Below are 24,021 nucleotides of genomic sequence, written 5' to 3' on the forward strand. Positions count from 1 at the left end.
TCACCCATTGATTCTGATGCCCCGAAAACGGGAAACGAGATAACTTTAGCGTTCAGCCGTGCACCCAGCCGGCAGCCGAGCGTCCGGACCAACCAAGCCGACCCTAAACAACCATTACGATCCGAGCTTCTTGCTTTGATAAGCGACAACGGCGATGATTACAAAAACAATAAAGTAATAAAAGAAAATTAAATTCTAGCCGAAAATGTGTTCATTCAACGAAATCTGCAGCGCAGTGGAGGCTTTTTTTTTGTCCTGTTTTCCTGCACCACCAAATACCCACCGCTGTCGCGTTTCTCCTTTTCTGTTGGCGACAGTGGCTGCGGCTGCCGTGCTGATGCGATGATCGAATTCGGCGGGCGACGCGAAGTAAGGGTGAGACAAAAAAAATAATGTCACTTTTATAGCTTTTCTGACGGAGTGTCCTCCTACGGTGTGTGCCTCGCGGGGCCAGTTTCAACACATAAATGCTGGAAATTGCGTTTTTCTCTCTGTCTCTCTCTCCTCTTTCGGTACCTGATTTTCCCGCACCAATTTGGTGCCGGCCCGATGCGTAGGTGTAACAAGGCAGATTTGGTATGTTATATGGTTGAATTGGAGTTGAAATTTATTTACCTGGGGGTTAAAATTTTGATGTTCGTGTTTCAACATCGAATTTCTCTCCCAGCTCGTTACTCACACGAGAATGCTCCGCACTGTATCTACTGGGTGGGGAGAGGAGGAAAATGATACCGATAAACATTCGCCGGAGGTTGAATTTTACTGCGGAACATTTTTCGTTCTCTTTTTATTTCGGAATTGAATAATTCTATGTCTCGTTAAATTTTCAAATCCTCAAGGAGGCAAATTTATTGATACAACATGCCTTCGCTGATGTTTTTTTTTTCTTCTATTACCTCAAATCTACTCAAAATACTGCTTAAAATAATCGACTGGAGACGAGGTCTCATGCCTTAAAATTTTCCAGGATATCTCATGATCCTGACTTTTTTTAACTCTTCGTTTATTTGAAATGTCTTGAGATACAATTTGTATTCTACTAGCATATCATATCGGATTGTATGTAAATCAATGAAAACATTTTTTGGTAAACTTTATGTGTACTTCTTTTCTAGAGGCGAACATTTGTCTGTCATAATTTTGAACACTTATAACTCAGTAATTTCTTGATAGATTCATAAAATTCAACTACCAATCGATTCGGAAACATTTAACTTAAACATACGAGGTGACGTCGTGTCAGTATTTCAATAGCATACCATTGAAAACCCAGGTTGAATTGACTTATGTTTACACGAGCCTATCACAGCATATAACTATGTTATAACGTCGTCCTCTTAAGCCCTCTTACACGGCCGGTAGTTTTTATCGTTGCTTCACACCTAGCATTTCTTTCAGTAGCAGTTCTGCTTCGGTCGATAGAGGGAGGTTTTGCGTCATGCAAAACAAAATAGCCGCATCGTTCTGCGCTTTTTTAACTTTCGCACAAAGCTGTGACACATTTTTCTGCTCAGTTGGTACCTGCCTGTGAACAAAGTAGGTTGTTCGTCTAGTGAGGGAATGACTACATTGAAAAGTGTATGCTTTCGCTCGCTGCATAGTGAAGATGGTCGAGATTTTACACTTTTTTTAACCCGATCCCGAGCAGTACCCGATCGGAAATGAAAAAGTTTAATCCGTACCCGACACGAACTCGAGATTGATTTTTCTTCCCAACACGAACCCGACCCGTACCCGATAATAATAAAAAAATATTTACCCGACCCGAACTCAAACATAGTCGCGAACCCCGAAAAAAAAACCGTTTTAATCCACCTGGTGGTGTAATGATGCCTTTCTTATATCAAAAATACTATCATATATAATACTATGGTATTCTTCAAAAAAAATTTTCTTCGATTCTTCGATTCTTGAAGGAATAAACGGAATCGGTTTGTTTGACTGTTTGTTTTAATTCAGAAAAAGACGGCAGGACCTTTTATTTGAACCTAAGTTTGTGAAAATCGGTCTAACCATCGCTGAGAAAAGTGAGTGAGATCCATTTGGGAAAATATGATCACTACTTCCAGTGCCTCCGGAATCGGAATCCAGGAACCAAGATACCCGGAATGCGTAGCTGCGGTGTTTGGCGGTGTACTGATACTGCTTATTGAAGTAGTTTTGAGGTCAGTTTGGGTTTTTTTTTACATTTTTAGTTTTTGTTAAGTGATAGTATACAAATTTTAATACACTTTACGCTATAATTCCGGAACCGGAAGTCAAAATGATATTCAGAAGCTTTGTGTAGAATCATAAGACCATTCATTTGAATCCAAGTCTGTAAAAATCGGTCGCGCCATCTCTGCGAAAAACGAGTAAGTTATTGGAAATTGGAATTTTTACTCTAATCACCATGTAAGAAGTGTTTCCAAAATTTGAGCGAATGCAATACCTATATTTCTCAATTTTCTCAAAAATTAATGAACCGATTTCCACAAACCTAGGTTCAAACGACAGGTCTTATGGTCTCATATCTCGTTATTCAATTTCGTTTTTATCCGATTTCCGGTTCTGTGATAAACTATGAAAAAATAAAAGGCATTACAATTCTATAAAAATTCCCCGAAAAGTTTATCCAGATCCGATTTCCGGCTTCGGGATTACAGCGCGATAAGCGGAAAATTGTCAATTTCATGAGTATTTTTTCACAAGCGATAGTGTCAAAACTTTCAGACCGTCATGCAAAATGACGATGCAAAACCACTACGTGCTGCTACGGAAGAAGAAAACACCACCACCTTTCGAACGAAGCACGCAACGCGCTTTGTTTAGTTTCGTATAGCGAGGGTTGTTACTCATGTATTCAACCTAAAAATGAAAACAGTATTATATTTGATCGGAAATGTTCAAAATATTCCCCTAGATGATCAATACACTTTTGCATACACTTGAACCAATTTTCAAAAATGGGTTTTGAACGCTTCAACAGCTTCTTCGGGAGTATTGAATCGCTCTCCGCGCAGTTTATTCTTCACGGCTATCCATCGATTCGACGTTTTGAACGTTCAAATATTCGGTTGTTTGAGCTGATGTAAAAAAGCTTGCATTATCATGATGAAGAATGATTTTTCGTCTTCCGTTTGTTTTCCTTATTTCACGAAAACAAATGGTGGTATACCAATAAGATTTGACGGTCTTACGATCCTCTAAAGCAAAGGTAGCGATATATCCATTTGTACCGAAAAAAACAAGCACCATTTTCTTTGGAGTGCTTCGAGCAAGAACAACTTTCATTGGATTTGGAACCTCTTGGAACCCCCTTACAGTCGACTGCTGTTTAGTTTCGGGCTCATATGAGTAATTCCATGTTTCGTCACCTGTGTAATGTGTAATTTTTTCAGCATTTCTTTGCATTAATCGACTCGAGTCTTTTTTTTAACCGATTGTCAAATTATGTGGGATCCAACAAGAACAAATATTTTTCACAACTAAATGTTCACGCAAAATAATATATAAGTTTTTCACACTAATGCCCAAGGCTGTCTCCATTTCACTGTACGTCACATGGCGATTATCAGATTATTATCAGATTTTTCACTGCATCGATGTTTTCTGACAAAACAACAGATTTTGGACGGCCTCCTTTGACTTCATCGGCAAGCGAACTACGATGTTGCGTACAAGCTTTACTTGGCCGAATTAGCTGATTTTTTAAATAAAAAATTTTTTGAAGTGGATCTCGTTGTCACTCTTTTTCTAGGAGGAGAAGAGCTTCCATTTCCCTCATGCAAGGGTTGAGGCCACTTTGTTCGTGGTTCGTCTCGTCCTCCATTGCCGCATCGGTGGCTTTGTTGTTGATTTCCGTCTTCTTTTCGTTTTCATTATTGTTCGCAGTCTTGAGCTCGTTGCTAGTTGCTGTAGAAGCGCCTTGTTGTACATTGGTTGCAGTTGTTGGTTGGTTTGATGGTGAAACAGGAGTACTACGCTCACTAGTTTTCGTTGTTGAACGGTTTGCCTTGTCTTTGGTGGAAGATGTTCTTATCGCAGTTTCAGTGCAAGGTTTACCGTAGTGTGCAGGTTGTTCACAAAACTGACATGAAACCAGTTGATTTTCATAGGTAATCAACGTTTTACACGGACGTGTCCCACTTTGACCACAAATGATGTAAGATGGAATTGTCTTACGTAGTTGCATACGCACAACTCGCACGTCATTCCGGATGCCAGGGAAAAAATTCCGCCTTACTTCTCTTTCGATGGAAAGAACTTCACCGTACTGCGACATGATTTCCCGAACGGACTGATCGCTAGTCTGCGGGGAGAGATCATGCACGCGTACTTCTACGGCATTGTTCACCATGTGCACAAGGATTTTGTATTTAATGTTGTCACACTCAACGCTGTGCACCTCGTTGTTAACCGAAGCGAATGCAATTGCATCGCTTTCACGTATAAACATAATGTACACACAGTTAGACGCCCTTTTGAAATGGATCTCACTTACATTATTAGCGTCTAGATGCATTCGTTCTTTAAGTAAGATTTCAATTTAATTTATGCTGGTCTTTGAACACTTGAAATCTATACAAATTGAATTTGGTCTTGTAGGCCAAGTTTCAGGCTTTGTTAATCGTACTTGACCATTCCGTACACTCTATTATTCACTGCACTGTATTGTCTTTGCTTCGACCGCAAACGATTTTCGACTGTGTCGGGTGAGATGCGAGCACGAACTGAATCAAACTAAGTTGATTGAATCACTCTTGTCTTGATAATCCAGGACGAAAATCGTAATAAATTATTGCAGGAAAATGTTCACGATTCCATTCCCTTTTTGCCTTTCTCACATAGAAAGGTTATGCAATCACTGTGAAAACCGACTTATGAACCGAGGCCCGGAGGGCCGAGTGTCATATACCATTCGACTCACTTCGTCGAGTACGCAAAATGTCTGTGAGTGTGTGTATTGTGTGTGTGTGTGTGTGTGTGTGTGTGTGTGTGTGTGTGTGTGTGTGTGTGTGTGTGTGTGTGTGTGTGTGTGTGTGTGCGAATGTGTTTTTTTGCACTGACTTTTCTTGGAGATGGCTGAACCGATTTTCACAAACTTGAATTCAAATGAAAGGTCTTGTAGTCCCATACAAAATTCCTGAATTTCATCTGGATTCGACTTCCGGATCCGAAAATATAAGGTAAAGTGTGTTAAAAATTGTATACCATCACTGAAAAGAGCGAAAAACCGTAAAAAGTTTTCTAAATCGACCTCAATTCTTTTCCAATTGATAGTTTTTATTAGTAGACGGTCAAACAAACCGATTTCGGTTATTCTTTCAAGAATCGAAGAAAATTATTTTTAAGAATACCACAGTATTATATATGATGGTATGATCAATATGAGAAAGGCATCATTACACCACTAGGTGGATTAAAACAGGTTTTTTTTTACTGAGATAAAATTTTCAACTCACTGTAGACAAAACAAATGGCGCTCAAATGACAGAATGTTCTGAAGATGGTAATGTTTAAAAATGTCAAACTCTATGATGGAAACATCAAATCCACCGGTCAACATTTAATATTGCCAAGGCTACGAACATAAGTAACAACCTACGTACTCATTCTTGTTGGGTCAGTATTTGAACGTCACATCCTTCAAGTATGCAAATGCTTCTTAAAAATCTCACAAGAATTTATTCATTTATCCACTGTTTACACCACATTTGCAACTAATGGGTTGGCATAATCCTGGCTAGAATTTATCAATGATTACTTGACAAATATTCTATATATCTGTATTGACTTGTCGTAAATATATTTGCTTGGCGATTTCTCAGTTTTTTTTTATAATGACGAAGCTCACTTTTTGCAATTCACTGCCCACCTGTGGGCCAATTTGAGTTTACTGTCCACTAAAAATAAGCCTACTCGTGGGCTGTAGTGACTAGATTGGTAATCACTGTACTAGATATAAGAAATAATATTCTTCAGAGAATATTTCGATTGACTCATGGAAAAAACTCTAGTTTAAGTGTTTATTATTCTTGATAGCGCATGCGCTACTATAAAGAATGATTTCTATCATTGCCCATACGTTCGTTGTAAGTTATCATATTTGTTTTTTCGACCTGCTTTTAATGCTTAGTAAGGGCACAATTTCAGCCAGTTAATGTTATTCATATTCACGTCAATCCGGTTATGTCTCTCATATTATCCACCCGCCTTCGCCGTTTTCGATTCGCCTATAACATGTTTAATACAGCCGAGTGCCTTTTCGTTGACTACGGAGCTTCATTTGAGCCACAATCGCTGTTGAATTGATTTGAGAGCCTTTTCCTTTTATGAGGATGACTAAAACAAAGAATGCTAGACAAGTTTTTATCCGCTTGGCATTGATTGCGATATACGAGCAAAAATCAAAGAGGCACCAAAATCTACGCTCAAGTAGAACTTCGTAACAAGAATAAACGATTGTCTTTCTACCATAAATATAATTTATATAATAGTAAAACATTCACTTAAACTTTGGACAAATTTTCTGAGGCTCGAAAGACCGATCATATCAATCGATTTAGCTAGACGAGCTGAGCAATTTGTTCGGCCTATTTTGTATCCAACTAGTGGCAAATGAAAGGTCTCATCGTCAGCAAAAAAAATGCTTTTCAATGCTCAAGAGATTTGATGTTTATGCACGGAGTTACAAAATTACAATATTGCAACTGTTGTTTCACGCCCTGGTTGTTTCAACTAAAATGTTGCTGATTCAACTAACTTATCTATTGATTTTGTCATAACCATGCCGGTTAACGAAATTGCTGTATTCAAATGCTGTCACTTGGCGGAGAACGAAGACGGCCAAACGCAGAATAAAAATCTTCTTCATTTCACCAAGAATGTTTCATATTGAAAATTTTCAATCGCAAATGAATGCCATTAATGTCAGTTACATAATGACCGTTTCATGTAAGTGAATTATGCAAAAAAACGTAAGATTTATTTGTAAAACAAGTTTTACATGTACTGAATCGATACTTCTACAGTGTAAATGTAGTAATTAAAGCCGCTTAACGCTTAAAAACTGTAGCTAAAGTAAAGTGATATTATCTTCCAGCAAGCCATTCTGCAAGTATAGGAAAAATTTCTGAATTCCCTGTGAAAATTTGCTGGTGAATTTCCTCTTGGGAATTATAATCATTTGTTGTATTTACTTAGGCAAAATTTCGTTGTTCCTGCGGTAAACGATTATTTATTGCAATAGACGTCTGAAGTTCAAATAACTGAATAATTGATTAAAACAACTGAGACGTTTTTTGCCTTCATGCATACAGGTAACTTTGCTGGGTTTGTGTCATTGCTCAGTTGCACGAGTGACACTTCATTGAAACGTTCCATTTTCCGCTTTAGGTGTATGTCATTGCTCAACTGTAACGTTTCATTACTCGTTTGTGGTGCGTGTCTTTGCTGGATGTCATTTCTAAACTGTCAGAACGATAAATAAAAACCCTTCTTAATCCACCTAGTGGTGTGATAATGCCTTTCTCTTTTTTCATAAAAGTCTCATGAAAATATATTTCATACTTATATTAAATAATTTCGGAAACCAATTTTGACACCAATTGATTCAGATTGATTCGAGTAGTTCACAAAAGCATGCTTATGTCACACAGTCAGCATCATTTTTCCACACTAGTGCTTGACATTTGCGTTGCCTATTTGTATGAGAATAGTGATAGTGATGCTAATCTAAAAAAAGCCTTCTCAGTCCACTTAGTGGAATTTTCATATATCTTGAAAAATCACCATAGGGGGGAGTACATGAAATTTTCGAAATCGAAAAAATTTTTGATGCCAAAAGGCTTAGAATTGCATGAAACGTCAAGATTTAGTGTCATCTCGAAAAAAAATTTTTTTGAAAAAATCGACTTTTTGGGACTTAGAAAAACTATCAAAATTTTTCTTGAGATGACACTAAATTTCGATGTTTTATGCAGTTTTAAGTGTTTTGGCATCAAAAAAATTTTCGATTTTGGAAATTTCATGTACTTCCCCCTATGGTGCTTTTTCAAGATCGAAAATTGTCAAACCTTTACCACCGGGCAGCACCCCTTACGCATGTCCGATTTAGGTCAAATTTAGCATGAAGGCTTTTTTCGAGGTGCTTAAACTTTTGAGCACTAGAGCTTAACAAAAAAAGAGGTGATCCCAAAATTTGGGCACCCTTTTATATATAAGAGCGGTAAAAATCAACCTGTTTTGTCGGTTACGTCACTTATACCATCATATATCTGGAACCAAAAGTCACAACCATTTGATCTTCGAACTTGATCAATGGCACGACAGTAGCTTTCAAACGAGCTCAGGTTTGTTAAAATCGGATCAGCCATCTCTGAGAAAATTAAGCGCGTTCAAATACAACGCTTTTTGTCGTCTAAGTCACTTATACAATCATTTCTCCGGAACCAAAAGTCACAGCCATTTGATCTTCGAACTTGATCAATGATACGATAGTAACTTTGAAACGAGCCCAAGTTTGTTAAAATCAGTTCAGCCATCTCTGAGAAAATTGAGCGCGTTCAAATACAACGCTTTTTGTCGGTTACGTCACTTATACAATCATATCTCCGGAACCAAAAGTCACAGCCATTTGATCTTCGAACTTTATCAATGGCCCGACAATAGCTTTCAAACGAGCCCAAGTTTGTTAAAATCGGTTCAGCCATCTCTGAGAAAATTGAGCGCGTTCAAATATCTTCTAAAAGTGCACACACACACATACACACAGACATTTTCCGATCTCGTCGAACTGAGTCGAATGGTATATAACACTATGGATCTCCGAGGCTCCGTTCGAAAGTCGGTTTTCCAGCTATTCTAATACCTTTCTATAGAGAAAGGCAAAAATGACAGTTTAGTTAAAACAACAATCGATTAGTTGTACCAAATTTGAACCAATCAAATTCAGAAACTTCAACGAGCGACCGAAATTAGCATAAGATCCATCACAATTTTTTGTAGAATACTCGCAGTGGGCGGTTACTTTTCTCTGTAGCTCCTAGTTGATTTCGCTCGGGTTACGCCGTCCGGAGTACTATTTGCAGATTTGGATAGTCGAATACCGAATAAATTTATTCCAGTTTAAGCGGTATTCAATTTTCGATTCGGAAGGTACCCAAAAATTTAATTCGCACTACAATTTCTCAAAGATGTCTACACACTCCCCAGGTGCATTTAACTGATTTCGGCTACACCGATTTTAGAATTCCGGTTCCAGTATCGAATCGTTTCTCAAAGCTCAATCATTTTCTCGAAAAGGCCAAATCGAACTTTACAAACAAAAATTCAAAATTAAAGGACTTATGGTCCCATACAAAATTGGTGAACTTCCGATTTTGAAATTACAGGACGATGAGTTTTTAAAATTCATACCGATATAGAAGATGTAAATTGTTTGGCTTATTGATTTATGGCCATACGAATCAATTTGGGTTATGCTAGTTCCTGAATACCGACTCTAGAAGTACCATAAATAATGGCGAAAAACTTTAAAGTGGAACTTACTTCAACATCTCATGAAATGTTCAATCGATTGTCACACTTTAAGATTGAAATTCGATTCGATTTGCAGTTTGAGAACTAAAACATCGAAGAACAGCCATGCAAAAAACACATGCGGATTAATGAAAAGAAAGGTATGATACCTCACTGCTAGGTGGATTAATAACCCAAGTAGCAATCCGCAACTAGTTCTGATGCGAGTAAGTCCAAACTATGTTGCAACAAGAGCACGAACATGTTTATTATGTTATACTGGTTAAAACAAGGTGACGGCAGTCTTTCTTTATAACTTAAACATTGAACTAGCTATCATTTGTAAGTTATCGTTACTTGATTCTAACATATCTTTAATCACAGCTATGGTTTTAGCTACTAGTTGAAAAAAGGTTGCTAAAGCATTATAAATACGTAAGTGTAAATGTAAATCGTTACGATGAATTGATGTAGCAATAACATAGATATTACAAGATTATAACATACAATTTCTTCATTGATTCAGATAGCTATCGGCAGGTTTTCCCAAAGTAATGATAACGGAAATGCAACTTAAAAAACTTTTGTTGGCTTGAATATGGCGATCACACTATGGAGTCGCAAGAAGTGTATAAAACCAGGGTAATACTTTTTCCAAAACTACTTTTTGGCGAAAATAATGAAAAGCAGCTTAGCCATTTTTGTTCTATGCACTATTTTTTAAGCTTGAAGAAAACAATATAGGGATTAACCATCGATTGTGATATTACAATTATCATGATATATAAATTCAAAATAATGAGAAATCACTCTACTTGGATAAATTTTGAGCATTCCGAACATAAGGTTTTTTCGTTGTTTATTGTTCATATCTTCATAAACAGATTTTGATTGAAGGCGCATAAAAAAACAGTTAATTAAATTTTAATTCCGCTCGACAGTTTTAAAATCGTTGTGAAATTTGTACCTTGTATCAAATTTGTAATTTCAAATACTATACTGCCTTTTTAATGCTGATAGAAAAACATTATGGATTCATTCAATGTTGATAATGTCGATGGCGACCAATTTTCAACTAGTTTACTTGAAAACAAGTTATTTTCAAGTTATGGAGAAATAAGTTATTTCAGTATGGCATTACAACGTAACGACAACTTATTTTTAGCCAACATAAAAAATAGTAGAAACTGCGCTTTGTAAGTCACGCAAGTGGTTAGATGTTAGTAACAATAACTCAAATTTCTGGTTGCAAACTAGTCATAAATAAGCTAGCATAACAAAAATTGCTACTTGGACACGTTTTTGGTTATGAAGTATGCGTGTGCCAAATTTGAGGTAAATAAAAAAAATGCGAAAAAACTCGACTTGAATTTAATCATGAATCGTCGTCCATAATTTAATTTTGAAAATCCAACCCTATACCTCTTCAAAATTACCCTTTAGAATTGCTTTTCTATGCTATTTAATTTACAAAAATAAAATAATTTTTCACAGTTTTTGGATCAATCCAAAAAATGTGGGTTTCTATTTGCTTGTCGTGAAAAAACAAAAAAAAATGAAAACCATTAAACACGTATAACTGCGCTGAAACAACCCTGCTATCAAGTTTGCTGAAAATGATACCTTCTTTCATAGCCCGGTCATTTTTCGTGCAACACTTTATGCTCAGCTTCAATTCAAATTCAATACCATTTCTTCTCCTTCATCTTCACAGGACCAAGTGGTGCAGCACAACTCGAAAACGGGCGTGATAATGAGCAGTACGGCACTGGCTCTGCAAACCGTCAACCGGCACCAGGCCGGCAACTACACCTGCATTGCGTCCAACGTCGAAGGCGACGGCGAAAGCAACACGGTGGACCTGAAAGTTATGTGTAAGTAACGAGCCGCTTTTACGAAACCGTTTTTCCTTCAATAGCGATCATGATGAGGCTATCATAAAACCCCGTTCTTGGTTTGCTGTTTGCCCGTTTCCCACCCTGACCCGCCATTCTGGTTCTGGCCTACGGCATCACGGCATCCATCCTACGGCAAAGCTCGTGTAAACCATAAACCGTTATTATGCACTATTGTTACGAAAGCGCTCAATCTGATTACCGTTCACTCCTCGATGCGGGTATACAAATTGACATCTTATTCTGCAGCTACTCGCTCGGTCGGAGCAGGTGGGACCAAACTCCCAGAATCCCAGCACACCTTCTTCCGTACGGTTCCACACCGAGCACAAAGTGTCGTCACCTCTTGAGCTTGGATTATTTCACCAACATCGCGGCAAGGACAGAATGTCTTCTGCTATTTACGTTTCTCAACCTCCCGGGATATTCTGTTATTCCATATTAAAAATGTATACACACAACATCATCAAGCACATTGCTCGATGACTGCAAATTGACTTTCAACAAGCTCGTATGTACGGTCGATAAGATGTACGTACCCCTCCCAGGGCCACCGTGCGACATATCCATATGCATATAACACATCCATGCTGTTCACACCATCCTCCAGTTCCCGCTCCTCCTGCTCGTCGTTCCGATCCTTTCCTAGGGGGTTCCACGAAAGCTATAGTGGTACTTTTCGCCGGCAGCACCGAAGTAAAGGAAAACTTCGGTCTCCTCACTAAAAAAAAAAAAAGAATCAGTTTGTTCATTGTTCTGTACGGTTTTGTCAGATCGCGCCAGGCAGCCTAAAATTTTTCTCCGTCCTTCACCGTAACACCGTAGCGAGATGTCGACTTCTCCGATATCTCAGTGTGTATGTGTGAGGTGGGTGTTGTTGTTGTTGTTATTGTAGGTACTACGTTGGTAGTTAGCTTAGAGCAAAATATGAATTTGCCAGTGTCGCACACTTTTCCTCACATTGACATAACACCGGTTGGTGCCGCACTCTAGCGAGTCAGAGCGAGCCGGCTTCCCACGAACCCTTCTGGGAAGAATGCCAGGAAACGTACGGAGTATAGTTTTCCGGATACTGTGTTGCGGTGGGAATCATTCGGATTCAGATGATACTATTTGTTTCAAATCAGTATGCAATCGGAGGTGGGTGGGTGAATGCAGTTTGACGGAAGGCAGATGACACTGGGACAAGGACAAACGGAGCCACTCAAAGTGTGGATGGTGCAGCAGCAGGCGCTATTCACGGACGGTGGCTTCACTTCAAACGGCAACCGATGACAAGCTGTGTCGGAAACGGCCCACCACGGCAATTCTGACGACGATTGTAATGGGTGTAATTTGTAAAGTGTACAACAGCGCATTTATGTTCTGAGTGCTTGGCCGGCTTGTGTTTTTCAAGGTTGTTTCCCGTTTCTTATTCTTGTGCACCGGCATTGAACTTGGCGGATTTAATGACACTGGAAAACTGAATAATTTCTGCGAAAGTCTTTGCCTTTGGCAAACTGGGCAAACGATGGGTTTTTCTGCAAAGTTCATGTGACCTTCAAAGTAACAGCACGATCATTTCATATTTTCACGTAGTACAAAATCGACTCCAAAGTAAAGGACAAAGCAAAGGAAATTTCTATGTTCGGCATTCCAACACGAAATTTAACCTTCTCCTGACGTAGACTTTGCATCAGATTTCTAGCATACACAACAAAAACATATCCAGCAGTACAATCCTTGGGACAAAAATGAAAAACTCCACTACAGAGTTTACGAACATTCAGAAGTTAATGTAGTAAAAAAATGATTAGGAATTTCTTATCAATTCAAAGACTGTTTTCATGGTGCCTGTTCATATTTTGTTGCAGTATAAATGTTAAAGGAAAACTCTACAGGAGGAACTGTAGCAAGCTTTCAATCAATTTTATTTCGATTTGTAATATTATTTCATCAACTGATTGGAAATATTTCTACGCATCGATTGGAACTGATAAAGCTACATATTTTCATGTACATGTGATTGAAATTTTGATCAATAGCGAACTACGCTGACTTACTTGCTTTCCCTACCGGAGACGATGGTTTTGAATAAGTAAGTAACAACTCAGCTAGGAAGCGTCGGTCTGATTGATTATTCTAAGCAAAAACGATACTGTGAAAGCACATGAATCTATAAATATAAGCGTAATCCTTGCCAATGCTTCAGTCTCACACGAAACATGCCAGGAGAAGGTTACTTCCAGACAGTGGACGTCACGAGAACCGATACAAAACGATTGCATGCACTGAAAAGTTTGATTTGATGTAGAAATGTAGTTGGCTTGTTGACTGAAAGGCTTGAGAATTGAATGAGTTAGAAAACCGTATTGAATTTTGTTTACGTTTCGTCTTAGACTCTTCAGTGCATACACGGAAAGATCGAAATCAGCATTTTGGCAAAAAAATTAGTTGATTTTCTGATGTTAGTTAGTTATTCTTTGAGACAACTAAAACAAATCTTACTTTTGCAAATTTATATTTTTTAATTCTAATTCCCTTAATACAGGCCCTGTCAGCTTGGATCGATCTCAATCTTCAGTTCAGCAACGCCATCGCACGTCGTCTCATTCAACATGTCATGTCAATTGTATGGGTGCGCAGTGCTGCTATTTTGGCGCGTACGAATTTGACATTTATCTCCCCTACTTCTATGTACGTGATTCAATGCGGACTCGCCTGAGGGCGCCATGGTCGCGAAAAAGGATGTTGCCAAAGATTTGTTCGGGAAATGTGAGAGCTGGATATCTTGTGAATATGATGTCTTTGCTTAATAGTAATAAAATATTTATTGAAATGGCATTTTTTTTTTGTTGAATTCACCAATTAAACGTGCTGTCATTTCTTAGCTAAGGCACACTTCATTTCCATTCAACTAATTTTTTAGTTGAATTAGAGAAATAAAACGTTGTTTTCAACCAACATAAATGGTTGAATTGGTTTGTGCAATTTGCAGCTATATGGCGCTTTGTCACCTAAAAAACGTTAACTCCGTAATCACTACTAGCCACTAAATGGCACACTACCACCGAAAAAAAATTCAGTCGCGGTTATCTTTTCTATATTGGCAGGTATAAATACGATGTGGAGAAAAAGACATAAACGAAACATAAACATCTTTTTGAACATTTTTCTTCTAAATCGCTGTTTTCTTCATTCGACTTCGCGAAATCGACTCTAACACTGAAAACTTTGAGCACTCGGAAAACAAAAACCGAATACAAGTAAGTTGGAAGATACAAAAAACATCATTTGACATACACAATTAGAGTGCAACATTCGAAACTTACTTCACTGTTTCGCGTAAAAACATTATTACGAAAAATCGCTTCAAATGCGCACAAATTTTGAAAAAATACACTTTCCACTAAGTGTTTACGTCATTTTTACATATCGGTTCAGAAATTTATATATGGATATATCGTAACACATGCGAAAATCATCTAAATATTTTGCTAGCAGTTTCAACAAGACTGTCCCTTTTAGCTTTTTAATGGATTGTTTTGCTTTGACACTTCTCATGAGTTTTTGGCTAATAAAATTGTTAATAAAACCAATTTCATTTTTGTTTTCTTTGTCCTTCGGTAATGATGGTGATAGATAAATAGAAACAAATTTTCTGATTTTAGTAACAAAATTAGTTGTCATGGAGAATTTCGTGTTGGATTGAAATATTGCAAGTTTGTGTCCAGAATATTTGCCAACTAAACACATTCTTTAAAAATAAGAGTTTTTTCAGCAAAGTAAATTCTCAATTTTAACTAATTTTGTAGTTCTTTGGAAATTTTGTTGTTAAAATCAACTAATTCAAAAACAGTAATACGAATTAGGCGCAGAGATAATTTCGGTCGTTCTGTGTACTTAATGCAAAACTTCGGCAAGTCAATTTGAACCGCAAAGCAGATGTGAAAATTCTGCATTTTGCAGGACACTTTTTTTTGTTGCAAACTAAAGCTTTTAAGTCTTTAAATATACAGTGCAATTTCATCTAGATCAGGCTTCCGGTTTCGTTATTATAGGGCATTCGAATTGTCATTCAATGACGATGCAAATTTAGTACGTAATGGTACGTCGGTTTTGCTTCATTCACAGCGTGATTTGTTCAATTTCGTGTAGCGTGCAGGGTTGCTACATTTAAATTTTTATTTTTTTAGGTGAAAAAAATTTAAATTTCTAAATCTTTTATTCAATTTGTACCTATTGTTAGTGTTATTACAAGATCATTGTAATATGAGCCTTTAACACTAAATCTCCTCACACATTCCAGACCATGTAATATGAATATCTAAGACTAAATCTTTCACACACCCCAGACCACACGCACTTAACAAAAACCCGTAAAAGCACCCTTCCACGAAAACCTAGAAACCTACATAAAATAAAAACTTACCTACATGAAGCTATCTAAAATGTCAGCACTTGCACTTTCCGGTGACCCAGCGAAAAACGCCGTGGTCGTAAAATTAGACTACAGAAACAAGGAAGCATCAAGTTTCAAATTGTTATGTCATCGAAAAACAGAACACGAAAACAAAACAGCCTGTGTCACTTCCCTCTTCTACACGTCCCTCATGTCCCACCATCGACCACAATCGATACCAGTCAGCATGACCTAGAATGACAGTAACTCAGGAACACACACTAATTCCAACCGACACTCACGAGAATAACCCAATATGCTATCGCCCTCTCCTCTCCGTATCACACCCGCTCACCCTCAACAAGAAGCTTACTTCCTCTCTTACCCACAAAATATACAATGGCCGACACGATACAACGAGCCCCCTTGGGTAAACCCGATTTACATTGGCGTTCTAAAACCAATACGTCGTTATTCAGAATAAGGACGATAATCTCAGTTTCAAACGGCATAACTCGGAAACTACTGAACGGATTGCCACCAATCTTGGCACACATACTTCTTGCTCTTCTGAGATGGTCATAAGGGTATTTTAATGGGGGAGGGAACGTAGTAAGTGTCCTTTACAGAAATAGTAATAAAAAAATTTGTCTAATTTCACGAGAATCGATACATTTTGAAGTTCATAGGAATATTTTGCATAAATTAAATATGATTATATGGGGGGGGGGGGGGGGGGGGGGTGGATGTAGCAAGTGTCTTTAAAAAGGGAGGGGGGGGGGGTGTAATGTTTGTAACGGCAAAAAAACTCCGAAAGTACTGAATGGATTGCTATCGAACTTCGCACATGTACTTCTTGCTCTTAAGAGATGGTCATAAGGGTATTTTGATGAGAAAGAGAGCGTAACAAGTGCCCTTAACAGGGGGGTCGTTAAAATTATTTTATTTGCACAACACAAGATATAATCATAAGGGTATTCTTGCCCTTAATAGTAGGGGGGAAGAGGAGAGTTATGACAATATTTATCCAATTTGACGAGAATTGATACTTTTTGAAGACCATACAAACATTTTGTAAAACTCAAATATGGTCTTAAAGGTGTTTGTTGGGGTTTGAAGTAATGAGTGCCTCTAAAAAGGTGGTTTAATGTGATATTTTTAAAGGGGGGGGGGGGGATAAATTGTTTATTTGACCGATCTTAACCTCGATACAACTCAATAGATTATTAGATAACTTGGCACAAGTGATTTTTTCTGTTCATGGGTTGCTAAAAGGGAATTTGAGGCAAAATGTTACGAATTTTTTCGAACTCGACATTTTTCGCCATGCACAGACATTTATTACAGCTAAGAGATGATCATAAGAATATTTACGCGTGAAAAGATAGCAACTATTAAAGAAGCTCTCAGTCCAATTGTTTGTGCATATTGCGGTGGAAATGATTTAATAACAACGACGATTCATAACGACATAATTCCATAAAAACTCAGTGAATTATCACCAAACTTGGCACAGGTACTTTTTGCAATTCAGAGTTCAGATATTCATTGCACAGGTGATATAATACTACAGATACTACTTTCTTATCGAAATTGATTATAAGGTTATTCTGATGGAGAGGGAGTGTAGCAAGTGCCCCATATTCGAAATATAAAGCAAAATTGATCAGATTTTACGAAAAAATGGTACTTCTTAACCAGTACTGCTTATTTCTAACAACTAAGCGAGATTTACAAAAATATTTAAAAGAGGGAGGGGAATAAGTATTTTTAACAATGGGAGGAAACATTGGAAGAGACGAAGAAATAATACAATCAATGTGATTTTTTTTGGAAATTGAGAAAACTGTCAAACCACAATGATAAAAAAAAAATTTACGACAAATTTTGAATTAACTCATCGGAATTTTTATAACTAAGAGGGAGTAGTTATTTCAGTTTTTATTTATATAAAATTTGTCTTCGATTAAAATAAAATTATCGACCAGACTATTACTATACAACTACTATCATTAACCTAACATAAATATTTTAATTTCAAATGCGTTTTTGTTCATTGTATAATCAAATAAATGATAAACACTATTGAAGCGATGACAACAAGCATCCATAGGATTGTTTTGACCGTACTGTGTACGATGGACTGATCGTCGAAGAAAGTCTGTTCTTCGCAATGATCTTCCAGGAATATTAAAATGCAATCTCTCCAAAAGCGCTGGGCAGTCGATGTTATTTGAAAGCAAGTCGAAGACAAACAGTCGCTGAAGGAAAATTCGTCTGTTTTGTAGTGTAGGAAGATTAATCAAAGCGCAGCGATTTTCGTAGCTAGGTAATTGAAGACGGTTTTGCCATGGAAGTCGTCGTAGTGCAAATCGAATGAAACATTGTTGAACTCGTTCGATTCGATCGATGTGGACGTTGTGGTAGGGTGCCCAGATTATTACTCCGTATTCCAAAATACTGCGTACTAAAGCGACGTAAACTGTCTTTAGGCAATACACATCATCAAAGTCTCTGGTGTTGCGTTTGATAAGTCCCAAAACTGCGTAAGCCTTTGCCGTAACTAGAGATAATTGTTCGGTGAAACGAAGCTTACGATCAAGGACGATGCCCAAATCTTTGACAGCAGAAACGCGTTGAACTGGAACAGCCATCATAGAGTATTCAAACACGATCGGAGATTGCGATCGTGAGAAAGTAATTGCACTGCATTTTTTTATGTTTATACTCATACCGTTTCTGTTACACCAGTCAATAACTTTGTCAACGTCCATTTGTAAGGCACAGCAATCCACAAGGCTAGTAATGATGCGATACACTTTGAGATCGTCTGCATACATTACTTGAGGCGATGATAATTCTCTTCATAGGTCATTCACGAACAGTACGAAGAGTAGTGGACCTAGATGGCTTCCTTGGGGAACACCTGATATAATGTTGAAAGGATCAGAAAGAATAGATCCCACACGAACTGAGGCTATGCGATTTGTGAGATACGAAAAAATCCAATCTGTCAGCCAGGGATAACCACCACGACTCAATTTTTCTATTGCGAGCAGATGGGGTACACAATCGAAAGCTTTAGAGAAATCAACGTACAACGCATCAACTTGTTGTCGTTTTTCGAGTTTGTCAATCAGTATAGAAACGTAGCTCATCATATTAGTCGTTGTTGATCGTTTTCTGACAAAGCCATGCTGATCAGTGTTGATAATGTGCTTTACTGCAGGATAGAGATACTCCAAAGATGGTGAGCTATTACTTAGCACACTTTGAAAGAGAGACGCGAATAGGTTAGCTGATTCCAAATCTGCTGAAGACGAGTGATTCCCGTAGAAAACATTTTCGGGAATTCCACGAGAAGACGTTTTATTCCGAAGATAAAACCAAAATTGTTTTGGATCAGATTTGAAGTTACTTTCCAGTCGAGATATATAAATCCGAAAACACGATGCATTGAGTGAATCGAACTGACGTTCCAAATCTCGCACGAGCAATTTATCATTTTCACATTTTGTCCGAAAAAACCGTTTCCGAGCCTTCCTTAGGCGGTTCCAAATGTTGCGAAGCTCACTGTTCCACCAAGGTCGTTTGTTATTTGAGTGACGTATATGTCGTTTCCGAGGAACGAGGTGTTGAAAAATAGAATCTAGCTTACGGTAAAACTTTTCAACTGCTTCATCTAATGTTCCATGCGTCAGTATATCAACCCAATTTATACGTGAATTTTCCGCATTTAATTCATGGTAGTACCGATTGAAATCGTAGACCGTGTCTTCCTCGGCATCCACATGCGAAGAAAGTGAGACTTCTATTTTTAATACGAAGGGAGGATGATGGCGATCCAATCTCAACAGAGACGAAGAGGGTACAAAATCTTCACAATCACTGGCCCAGCTAACGAATGCTAGGTCAAGCAGTTTACCATTCTGATTTGTCAAATAATTTATCTGTTGCAAACCAGAAGCGATCATCATTTTAACGAATAAAATTTCATGTTCAGAAGCTGCATTGCTAGGTAGTAGGCAACCGACTTCATCGTCGAAGCTCCAGTGTAGCAGCGGAAGATTATAGTCACCCAGAACCAGGCTTCCCAGCAGTACTGCTTTTCAATGACATCCGCCACGAGATAGCATGAGCTGTCGGAGCGCAAAGTCGAAAGCCCAGTCTACAATATGTGTGCAAGCATATGCCGAACTGTAATGGCCACAGCGCTCGCATGGCTAAATGAATGCTGTCACTGAGACAGTTTCTACTCACCAGTTTGATGAGAGTATTCTATCCGGAGAGTAGTCAAACCGAACGGGCTGTTTGTATCCTGTTTCTTTATGTTTACTCTTTCGCATGAACTGTTACGGCGACAGCCTTTGAAAATCGAAGACATCCTTTGATTTTTAGGGAATTACTGTTACGAAGGGCTGTCGCGAGCCGGCTGTCTCATCAATGTCTCTTGAAGTAATAAACCGGCTGTTTCTGGAGACGAGCTGTGCGCTCATAGTGCGCTCGCACTATTTCGGCTGCCTCAATGAAATGGTACTAGTACATACGATTGCGTTGTTGGGATTACCTTTGCAGGAAATTTTAGGGTTTCATTACATTACCATTGTGAAATAAAGAAATTGTTTTAGATTTATATATACTGTCGGCGAAGGCAATGAATTTTAATAACTAACGAAAATTAAAAGATAAACACAGAGTTTTGTGTAACGGCTCATATATCTGAATTACTGAAGTATTCATCCTTAGTGCTTCCTTCTTATTCCTAAAGAAACAGATACACTAGCATTCATTGATAATACTCCGAAAATATCTTATGCACCCTTATTCTGAATAACGACGTTTTGATTTTTCTGTTTCTCCTAGGATAACTAAACAAATGAATTTTTTAGGGTCGGAAATGACAGCCACAATATTATTATTATTATTATTATTATTATTATTATTATTATTATTATTATTATTATTATTATTATTATTATTATTATTATTATTATTATTTGATGAGTTGGCTAGAGCTGGTGAAACGAATGATTTCGTTGGTCCTGAACCAGCTTTACCACTTTCAATTAGTTGGATAAAGCACAAGATTCGTTCTTGGGCTGCATCCAAACATGCCAGCTACTGGCGCAGCTTGCAAACTTGCGCTCAGACAAAAGCATTTCTACCAGATTTAAATCTGAAAATGTCAAAGTGTCTACTGCATTTTTCCAAGCATCATTGCAGTATTCTGGTCAGAGCTCTGACTGGACCTAGCAAACTCAATGATCACATGGCTACTATTCAACGTGCTGAGTATTATTATTATTATTATTATTATTATTATAATTACTATTATTATTATTATTATTATTATTATTATTATTATTATTATTATTATTATTATTATTATTATTATTATTATTATTATTATTATTATTATTATTATTATTATTATTATTATTATTATTATTATTATTATTATTATTATTATTATTATTATTATATTTATTTATTCCCGCTTTCAAACCTAATTGTGGTCGTTCGCCGGGGAATCACACCTACATTTTTCAATATATCATTTTTCTTTTTTTTTAACATAATTTCTTTTCAGAAAGAAAACTATTAAATATATGCAATGAACTTGGCTCTCAGAATGTTTCACTATTCATTTACAATATTTAAAGTTCCAAACGTTTGATTTTTTTAAATGCGGACACAAGCTACTTAGCCAATTAGAGTAGAAAATTTTCGACATTCTTAGACTTGTAACTGCGGAAGTCGGATCCGAATTAAATTCAATAGTAACCTATGCAGCCTTTTCATATCAGCCTGATTTGGGAAAATAGGTGCAGTCATGCCTGAGAAATTGAGTGACGTTGTTTGACACATACACACACGGAGGAATTGCTTAACTTATCTTAGTCGAATGTCAACTTTCACTAGTCGAATTTTCAAGTAATTTCAAAACCTTTTTTTATGACAAAATCAAAATCTATGTATAGACACTATGAAATTTTTATAATTCCTATGGCAGATATAAGATTCTTCAAAACCAAATTGAGCTTGAATTCATGTTTGGGTAGTTTTTGTTACTTACCATTTTTGGAAATATAAGTGTACTTTATAGGTAATCGTACTTATCCCCAAATTTCCCAACCAGAACCGGCAATGAAATTCAATACGATAAATCTATAGTGCATCGAAATGTGAGGGCGTGAGAGCCGACTGAAACAGAGAACCAAAAATGTGTACGAGAATTGTAGCAAGCGCATAGAAACTGGATGTGCTGTTTGAAATTTCAAGGCACCGCATCTTCTTCTGCGTGCGGCTCGTGATTGCAACATCTACATTTCCAAAATTGGATTGAGCGTAAAAGCACATAGAGGAAATGATTAAGATACTTCTCAAAGTTTACATGAAATTGTCCTTTTAACTGCAGCTATAAATTTGGGCCTCAGTTACTTTTATATCAAGTTTTGTGGTAAACAACGACATTAAGCTAAAGAATTCAAAATATACTGAACACAAGCTTCTACTTGATGAAAGATGCGCTTTAACCGAGTTTTAAATTTTACAATGTAAAGTGACAGTTTTGACGTGTGTAAAAGTCGCAAACTTCTGGTAGCTATGACCAAAATAATATAATTTTTAATATGCCGTTTCTAGAGATAAGATAATTCAATGCATAACAGGAAGAAAATGAATTCCAGATTATCAGCACATATGTATTTTGGAATATATTCCAGGTTCATAGAAACACTACACTATTCATATATAGAAGATAACTTAATATGTCTGGAAAGCTTACGACCATATTACTCAAGAAAGACAAATAACTTGGTGAACTAAAACTTTTTTCTAAATAAAACGAAATAAACTTTCGAATCTGTTACGGGCAACCATGCTGCATTCCACGCTTGGAAACATGTTTTTTGGAAGAACCGCAATTTTTCATTCAGTTTTTGCACTCAAAGCTTTGTTGTACGGTACCTGCAAATAAGTTTCTAAATGATTTTTGCATTGCTAATTCCGACTCCAAATTTTGCACTCAAGGTTTTTATTCGATTGGTGGTTCAATGTACATATAACGAACTTAACGAGCCAGATTTTGTATGTTTCAGTTCTGACTTGGAAAGATTCTTAGTGTCCGTAGTATTGCAACACTGACCATGCAATAGTCCCGTAGACTTACAAGTCGACCGCAAAGTTGAATGCTATTCAGAATCACGCTAACTAGTATCGAATACAGAATCTTTGATTTGAATATATCTTTTGCTACAAACATTCATTCACCGTTTACATCTAAAATCTGATTCAATTGACTTATACACTCTTGTATAAGAAACGATCGCGCCTTTGATATTCTGAAGGAAGAGATAAAGAGGATGGAAATAATGCTTCACGCACATCAGTACGCGTCTACACTATGAATGTTACAGCCCACAAACCGAACGTAAACTGCCTGAAACGAGCACGCCGAACTGTCTAAGCTCTTTAATTATGAATATAATTTCTTGAAAACAAACTTTTCTTTCTATAGAATTCCATTGATCGATCGATTCATAGAAGATCGACCAAAATATAAAAATTAACTATTCATTAAAACCAAAGTCCGTTTCGTATATTATTAATTATCAATTATATTGTTATCAATGCCCTACCAACGGTGATTGCTATGCGCAATGATCAACCCGTGCGCAAAGCAATCACCAAAGGCAAAACTAAAACCCACATGCTTGCCTCGAATCTTCATAGCAAACCAAGAGCAACAAATTTGAACCGCACCGGCTACTGTCGCAGACCTGGTCAAGGGAGAGTAATATTTTGCTCTCGACAGAAACAACGCAGTGACTGATACCCGAAGTTTACTGTCGCAACAGCGAGAACTTCATGCTTCTTCGGCTGTCGTGGACCATGACAAAATGTCTTGTGATGGAATGAACTGTCGAACGAAGTGAATGACGGCAACGTTGGCTGTACAGAACTATTTGTCTAAGGGCTGTCGTGATGAAACCTATCACAAGGCTGTCATGGAAGGAGTAGCATGACAGCCCTAATAATAATGTCGCGCGGCGGTACATTTGGGAAGCCTGCCCAGAACTCTAACCCTATCACGGCCAGCAAATTTTCTAATTATTTCATTCACACAAACTGCATGTTGCTCGTAAAGAGAGATATACGAGTTTGGTGGAAGATATATTGCACAAATGACGAGAGAAGCTCTCCCGCATGTGATGTGAACAGCTGTGTGCTCTAGACGGTCTG

The 24,021-nt window shown here is 37.5% G+C and overlaps 1 protein-coding gene across 5 annotated transcripts in view; it reads left to right on the forward strand.

The window, feature by feature from the left end:
• LOC131427224 (synaptogenesis protein syg-2) overlaps positions 1-24,021 on the forward strand; it is a 957,395-nt gene that overhangs the window by 679,647 nt on the left and 253,727 nt on the right. For all 5 annotated transcript variants that reach the window (XM_058590216.1, XM_058590219.1, XM_058590218.1 and 2 more), the window contains one exon: positions 11,216-11,375. In XM_058590216.1, coding sequence (XP_058446199.1) covers positions 11,216-11,375 — 160 coding nt within the window. The remainder of the gene's footprint in view (positions 1-11,215; positions 11,376-24,021) is intronic.

This window comes from Malaya genurostris, chromosome 2 (genome assembly GCF_030247185.1).
Source record: "Malaya genurostris strain Urasoe2022 chromosome 2, Malgen_1.1, whole genome shotgun sequence".
Taxonomy (NCBI): domain Eukaryota; kingdom Metazoa; phylum Arthropoda; class Insecta; order Diptera; family Culicidae; genus Malaya; species Malaya genurostris.